The following is a 7,465-nucleotide window of genomic DNA, read 5'->3' on the forward strand; positions in this document are numbered from 1 at the left end:
CAAGTTAGGACATTATGAAGCCCTGGGACTCTGAAGACCCCAGGATCTTCTCCAGCCCCTCCTGGGCCTCTTGTAGATGCATGGGCATACTTTGGTTTCATAGTTCAGAACAATATCAATCTCAGAGGGTTTGATTCCTTGACCAAATAGGGCCTGTCTTCCAATGTCAAGGCAAAACTACCATCAGATTAGTCAACAGAATCATGAAAGACCATTCCTGTCTTCTCAGGTTCCTGAACAGAATGATCTCAGATCCCTCTTCATATACCATGTGGAATTGTATGTTCTGTCTTTTAGGTCAGTGGTTTACAAAGGACTTTCCTTGGAGCCCTTTCTAGGGAGAACCAAGGGAAGATGAAGCAAGAGAAACTCCAGCCATCTTCCCTCTTTTCTGGCTTTACTCCAAACAGTTCTACTTTTCTCTTATATTTTGAGCTTCATCCTGATCTTTTTGTTAGAATGATGGATTTCATAGCTTTTTTAAAAAGGTTAGGAAACCAGTGATCCATTCCAAGGGCACTCTTCTGTGGCTAACACACCCAGGAGTGAAGTACACCCACTGGTTTGTGTTCTTACCACAGAAGGTTGGTACCTCCATTAGAATTCTGGCCACAAGTACATTATCTATCCCTTCCCCATCAGGATTTCTGGGCAGTTACCCTCTGGACAGAGGGAAGGGTTCTGCTGAAACATATAAACCACATATAATTCTTCTGTCCCAAATAAACCGCAGCTCATGCCTTTCATAAAGACACAGCATTGACAGGCAGATGACAGATACCATGGTATTCAGGGCCGCCTAGGCTGAACCCCACACCATCCAGGTGAATATGGACACACACATAATCTCCTTGTCAGAGATTCCCTCCACTGCTAATTTTGATCAATCTGTTCTTCCTTTTCACTGTCATCCACGCTTCAGCCTACGACCTTCATCAGCCTTGTTTCCTCTGCACTCAGGATCCAAGGATCCCAACAGCCTAGCCAAGCTGGCCAAAGAGAAAAGGAGTTTGGGATGGATTTTCATGGGCTCCAGGATCTCAAAGGTGGAGCCTGAAGCCATATTCCCACCCAGTCCTTCTCTTTCAACTTGTATCACCCTGATGAAGCCCTCTCTCAAATTCAGACTTACCCTGGTGCAGAAATGAGAGGGGCTTTGACAGCAGGACCTGTGAGCTGGACTCCTGGATAGTGCTCTTGCCAGATGTGCATCTAAGTCCTGCCAGCTCCAGTTCTGCAGCTTTATTCAAGGGCACAGACCCAGCGTGCAGCCCCTTTCCGGGCATCTCTACCACTCCCATAGGAAGCGGGGACACAGAGGAGGATTCTCAGGTGGCTACTGGGTCTGCAGGCAGAAATTGTTCTCCCATAGCACGAACACTTGGGGAAAACAGGGGAAGTCAGGGAGGAGGCAGCAGGGCTCAGGGAGGGCCTCATGGGCTCAGTGAGAAGTAAGGGAGGTAAGGAAAGGGGTCACGGGTTCAGGAAGTGTAGTCAGGAAAATGCCAATGTTGGAGGATTAGGAACCCAAGCTCCCCTTCCTCTTTAGGCCTTTGGGAAGGGCACCCAGGTTGAGTTTGGAGCTGGCGGTGGGGGTTCATCATTCCAGTGCTCAAGAGTCTGGGGATGCATCAGTGCAATGAGACAACTGTCTCTGTGCTGTTTTTTTGTTTTGTTTTTTGATCCAGAATTTTCTTTGATTCCAGTCATTGCCAGCAGGCTTCTCCTTAGGGTGTACTTATCTCCTCCAGACCCAGTATGGATACTAGGACTCCTCTAGGACTTCCTCCCTTAATAGGGCTGAAATGGTCCAAAACAGCATTTCCCAAACTCTAAGAACATAAAGGGCAAGCATAAAATGGTGCATGTAGGGCTTTATCCAACCAAAAACTATGGACTGACTAACTTCCCACAAGAGCAGCCATGAGTTGGAGTTTTTCCAGGACTCGGGTTTTCCTGATGGAAATCCTGAGTTCCTTTCCTCCAGATCCATCTGAAGGTCATCCTGCCCCTCAAAAAAACCCAATCTTGTGGGCCCAATGAGTAAGGCCTTCTCATTTCCTCCTCTTCTTCCCAGAGCTAGACCGTGGTTAGCTCCCTTCCTAGGCTCCTCTGTTCCTCTGCAGAGTCCAAGAGGACTTAGGGTTCCCAGGTGACCCCTGGATTTGTCCCCAGAGGACCGAAAGCTGTTTGTGGGTATGCTGGGCAAGCAACAGGGTGAGGAGGACGTCAGACGCCTATTCCAGCCCTTCGGCCACATCGAGGAGTGCACCGTCTTACGGAGCCCTGATGGCACTAGTAAAGGTGACTTGAGCTGACCCCTGGATTTCCTGATGACCCCTGCCTCACTCTGGACCACAGGACCCTTTGGCCTCTGTGACCTGAGCCACCTCTATCCTGCCCCAGGCTGTGCCTTTGTGAAGTTCGGGAGTCAAGGGGAAGCTCAGGCAGCCATCCAGAGTCTGCACGGCAGCCGGACAATGGCGGTGAGGGCGGGCGCCGGGGCCAGGGCGAGGCCAGTGGGGTGGGGGCTGGCTGCTTCTCCCCACAAACCCGGGGAAAGGCCCTGAGGATGAGCAAGGCACTGGGCCCAGAGCTGGAGCTGGAGGTTAGACCGGTCCTTGCAGCCTCCTCTGTCTTACCCAGGGAGCCTCGTCCAGCCTCGTGGTCAAGCTGGCAGACACGGACCGCGAGCGCGCACTGCGGCGGATGCAGCAAATGGCAGGCCAGCTGGGCGCCTTCCACCCGGCGCCGCTGCCGCTCGGGGCCTGCGGAGCCTATACCACCGCGGTAAGTGCCTGGTCCTGGAGTACACGTGGCGCAGCGAGTGAGCCAGGCTGGGGCTAGGGAGCCCGAGCAGCTGCCCGCCACTGGTCCTCTACACTTGCCCTTCTTCCCTCCCAAAGATCCTGCAGCACCAGGCGGCCCTGCTGGCGGCGGCGCAGGGCCCGGGCCTCGGCCCAGTGGCGGCAGTGGCTGCACAGATGCAGCACGTGGCGGCCTTCAGCCTGGTAGCAGCGCCTCTCTTGCCCGCGGCAGGTACTGCGCGCAGGGGGCGGGGCCGGGCGGGGCTGGGGCCCGGGCGGAGCGAGCGTGGGGCGGTGACCTGACTTTCCCACCTCCTCGCCACCTGCAGCCAACTCCCCGCCCGGCGGTGGCCCGGGCACGCTTCCGGGTCTCCCGGCGCCCATCGGCGTCAATGGATTCGGTCCCCTGACTCCCCAGACCAACGGGCAACCAGGCTCGGACAGTCTCTACAATAACGGGCTCTCTCCTTACCCAGGTGGGCCCCCTACTCCGCCCAAATCTCCCCCCAAACGGAATGGGGAGTGGGGGCTGGGGGATGGTGATGGCAAGGTCTGGCCTCCCTAAGAAGAGACTCCTCCTTCCCTGCTGCCTTTCATCGCCTCCCTCCACACTCCCTGAATTCTCACCTAGCCCTGCCGGTCAGCCCACCTTCATTTAAGGCCTTGCGCCCCTCTCTCCCCAGCCCAGAGTCCCGGCGTGGCTGACCCCCTGCAGCAGGCCTACGCTGGGATGCACCACTACGCAGGTTTCACTTGGCGCTACGCGGCCTGGGAGGTTTGAAGGGCCCCAGAAAGTAACAGGGGGATTTGTGGGCGGCGGGGGGAGGGGAGGTTAGGCTCTGTTCTGAGGAGTCGACCCTCCATTCCCTCACCCTTGGACCCAGAACGACCTTTCTAGGGGTGGACTGGCTGAATTGGTCAAAAGTGGCCAGGCAGGTGGGGTCCTGCTTGGGGGATGGCTCCTGGGGGTCACTGCCCGCTCCCACCTCTGTCTCCAGCAGCCTATCCGTCGGCCTATGCCCCAGTGAGCACAACTTTTCCCCAGCAGCCTTCAGCCTTGCCCCAGCAGCAAAGAGAAGGTGAGGGACGGGGGTCTGGAGATCAAGGCCTGGTGGGGCTGGACTTAGGACTCCTCCCCTGAACCAGCCTGCCGCTGTTCCTCCAGGCCCCGAAGGCTGTAACCTCTTCATCTATCACCTGCCTCAGGAGTTTGGTGATGCAGAACTCATCCAGACATTCCTGCCCTTTGGAGCCGTTGTCTCTGCCAAAGTCTTTGTGGATCGTGCCACAAACCAGAGCAAGTGTTTTGGTGAGTTGAGCCCCATCCGTGGACCTCTCCCTCTCCTAATTACGAGGCTCCCTACAAACCCTAAGTTTGCGCCTCCGGAAGTCAATGATTCCTAGAAACTGAGTGTATAGCACTCAGCAGGGTCCCAGACCAGGAAGAAGTCTATATCAGCTTCACCTGGGACGGTCAGGTGTCTGGTAGATCTTCAACCAGGTTAGGCTTCAGAATCTGGCCAGGGCAAGTAGATGGGGGGGTCTGGAGTCAGAGATCCCCTCCAACTGCAACTGCAATTCAGAGGATCAGAATGGGAGCTGTGAAGGGAGAGAGCTTTTTCCATGCCAGGAAAAAACAGAGAAACACCCGTCACCCAACACACGCACTCAGAATTACCTCCTGTCCTTCCAAGAATCACAGGAAACTCAGGCCACTTGTCCATGTCTGTATGAGCCTTTGTCCGTGTGTGCGTGTGTGTGCGCACATGCAGATGCTGAAGGGTGGAGGAGTGTATGTTGATGGAATTGGCCTAAGGGGGGTGAGAAGAGGCTGGGCAGAGTTCCCAGCTAATTTCTCTGCACATACCTTCCAGGGTTTGTTAGCTTTGACAATCCAACCAGTGCCCAGACAGCTATTCAGGCCATGAATGGCTTTCAGATTGGCATGAAGAGGCTCAAGGTTCAGCTGAAGAGGCCCAAGGATGCTAACCGGCCTTACTGATCTGCTCTTACTGACCAACCACGAAAGGTGAGTCCTTCGTAGACCCCAGGCAGATGCGTCCTGAGTGATAGAGGCACTCTCAGCTTTGCTATTCCTTTTGGGATGTTGAGGACACCCACCTCTGAAAAAATCTGGGTGAGAAGAGCCAGGAGTTAGGAGGAATCCTCAGTTTGGGGCTGTTTTTTTCTTTCCATCTATGAACTGAGATAAATTTGACATCATTCCTGTCCCCACAGCCTGGGAGAGATGATTACAGTAAGATCCAACCAGCTTGTTCCATGCCAGAGATAGTCATGGGGACCTGTGTAGGGAGGGCAGAGGGGTGGAGAATGAGACTAGAAAAGTAGGTTTGTGTCAGCTCGTGAAGGGTCTTAAAGACCATGACTTTGGAATTTATCCTGAAGATGGTAGAGAATCACTGAAGAGTTTAAGCAAAGAAAGGACAGGATGTCAGGGCTGGGATGAGTGATGTGGGAGAAGATGACAAGCTCTCTTAGACTTCTGGCAAGGCCAGCTGCCTGTGACTTCTAGAGATTTGCTGTCTCAGAAGGTTCACAAGACCCTCCTTCAATTGAACTGTCCTCCAGGGAGCCCTCGGGAAGGGGTGCTGGCCCATGGTGATCTGCCCAGAACCCAGAGTCTGGCTCCAGGGGGAAGCCTGAGGTCCAGCCACTCACCTGAGATGTCACAGATGGGGCAAGTTGCTCTTTCTGTCTTGTTCTCCAGAGTGACATTTTTCTTTATCTCCTTTCTCTCTCCTTATCAATTAATACCCAACACTGGAAACTGAAGAGTGAGAAGAAAGGAAAAGAGGAAGCACAGAAATGCTTGAGCAGCCCTTCCTGAAGGAGCAGCCGCAGATGGAGGTGGACCCTAGGCCAACGCCTGGGCTCAGGCCGCTTTAAGGATTGTTTTCACCAAGTGGGTTGTTCTGTGCCTGTGATGCAGAGCTCAGGCTGGCAAGGCAGCTGGGGCTGGCTGAGGAGTGACTGTCTAGGGAGGGGAACCAGCAGATGGCCTAGGGGGTGCCAAGGGCTTCTCCAAAGGGAAGCCCAGATCTACTTCTTTCAAAATCATATCATTCCTTAGAGTTTAGGGACCAAAGGACTACTGCTTTTTTTAAGAATATATATATATATATAAATTAAAACAAAGAAAAAAACAAAAAAAAATCACAAGAGAAACAAAAGAAACAGTATAGAGTCTAATAAAAGCTGCCTTTAAATATCCCTAGGAGACAGGGTGAAGAAGACCCTTGAAGGCCCCAGCCTAGGCAGAGGAAGGCTGTGGAAAGGTTATTCTGTGTCTCATTCCCTCTTAACCTCCCAACCCCACCCCAACACCTTTTAAAATAATTAAGGACTTGAGGTCTGTGTTCCTAAGCAGGTAACAAGAGAGTTATGGAAGGCAGTGAGCCCACAGCCCCCAGACTCAGAGAGTATCCCTGAACAAGCCTTGATGAGGAGCTCTGGCCTGCCCTGGTCCTTGCCACCCTGAAAGGCCACTTAAGCCAGCAGGAGTGGGAACCTGCCTTTCCTTCTTGACAGCCTTTCCCGTAGAACCTCTGCATCCCCAGTTAGGATGAAAGGGAGTTTGGACCACCCCAGTCTTTCCCTTCCTTGTCCAGACAGACAGAGGCCCTGCCTTTGGCTGAGCTGAGACACCTCCCGTTTCCCCTCACCTCGAGCCAGCCCCTGTGTCCCCTTGCTCCAGACCACCTTCTGTCTCTAAGTCTACCCACCTGTAAAGTAGATTCAGGATATATATAGAGGGCTGTGACAACAGACTTGGAAGATTCGCTACTGTATATACTGCCATTGAGAGAAGGGGATAATTTTCAATATTGTAGAAGCTTCAGAATTTAGAGGTCCCGCTTTACCCAGGACCTGGGAGGGAAGTAGATGTTTTGCCAAAATACTTCTTCATTCCTTTAAAAACTACATCTTTCCTATGCAAGAGTGTCTCACATGTGCTTATCCGAGGTGCTTCTAGATGGTGAGCAGTGTTCAGCTTAGAAGTGGTGTGTGCTCTGTCTGTCTGTCTTTGTCTGTCTGTGTATCCAGTGGGTGCCATATAAAGCTGATCGATGGTGGTGCTTCCTGCCTGCTTCTGTGAGATGGGCAAAAGTTTCGGCTTAGAACACCACGACTCACCTTGCCTTGGTCAGCCTTTCCTGGGCCCACAGGGCCTTGCACATACTGTTCCTAGGAGGATAATCTTTGCTCCACCCCACAAACCTGGATCAGACTAGTCTGGGGCCCCAGCTGTGTGGTGGGCACTCTGGTCCCCAGCTGTTACTGAGGCTGGAGGCCTCTAATCTGATGTCACATCAGACAATGAAGGACATGGCGGGGGGAGAGTTCCTCCTTCATAAGAGTTTCTAAGAAAACTTGTTCCCACCTGTTCCTTTGTCTTTGACTCGTTTTTGGAGGGAATGGGATGAAAACTAACGTTACCAGGTAAGATGCCATATATACCAACAAATAATTTCCAGCTGAAAGAGGAGCTAGTGTCAGGGGCATCTGTACACCAGCACAATGCTAACACACAAAGCACCCTGGACACAGATGGGAATATGTAACATCTGCACATACAAACAGCTATTCACATGGAGACATGGAGGCCCCTCACTGCTGGGTGCTAAGCACTGTGCTAG

The 7,465-nt window shown here is 52.9% G+C and overlaps 1 protein-coding gene across 6 annotated transcripts in view; it reads left to right on the plus strand.

The window, feature by feature from the left end:
* Positions 1 to 7,212, plus strand: part of CELF6 (CUGBP Elav-like family member 6) — a 30,066-nt gene extending 22,854 nt beyond the window's left edge. For 2 of the 6 annotated variants that reach the window (XM_006056900.4, XM_025296210.3), the window contains 10 exons: positions 2,176 to 2,304; positions 2,407 to 2,486; positions 2,647 to 2,790; positions 2,907 to 3,039; positions 3,137 to 3,283; positions 3,491 to 3,553; positions 3,806 to 3,886; positions 3,973 to 4,116; positions 4,682 to 4,836; positions 5,602 to 7,212. In XM_006056900.4, the coding sequence (XP_006056962.1) occupies positions 2,176 to 2,304; positions 2,407 to 2,486; positions 2,647 to 2,790; positions 2,907 to 3,039; positions 3,137 to 3,283; positions 3,491 to 3,553; positions 3,806 to 3,886; positions 3,973 to 4,116; positions 4,682 to 4,809 (1,049 nt within the window). In that variant the 3' untranslated portion in view covers positions 4,810 to 4,836; positions 5,602 to 7,212. Of the gene's footprint in view, positions 1 to 2,175; positions 2,305 to 2,406; positions 2,487 to 2,646; positions 2,791 to 2,906; positions 3,040 to 3,136; positions 3,284 to 3,490; positions 3,554 to 3,805; positions 3,887 to 3,972; positions 4,117 to 4,681; positions 4,837 to 5,601 lie in introns of those variants that run through there. The other 4 variants (XM_025296207.3, XM_025296208.3, XR_006542961.1 and 1 more) reach the window with 4 other exon arrangements.
* The last annotated feature ends 253 nt before the right edge of the window (positions 7,213 to 7,465 follow it).

Source organism: Bubalus bubalis, chromosome 11 (genome assembly GCF_019923935.1).
Source record: "Bubalus bubalis isolate 160015118507 breed Murrah chromosome 11, NDDB_SH_1, whole genome shotgun sequence".
Classification (NCBI taxonomy): domain Eukaryota; kingdom Metazoa; phylum Chordata; class Mammalia; order Artiodactyla; family Bovidae; genus Bubalus; species Bubalus bubalis.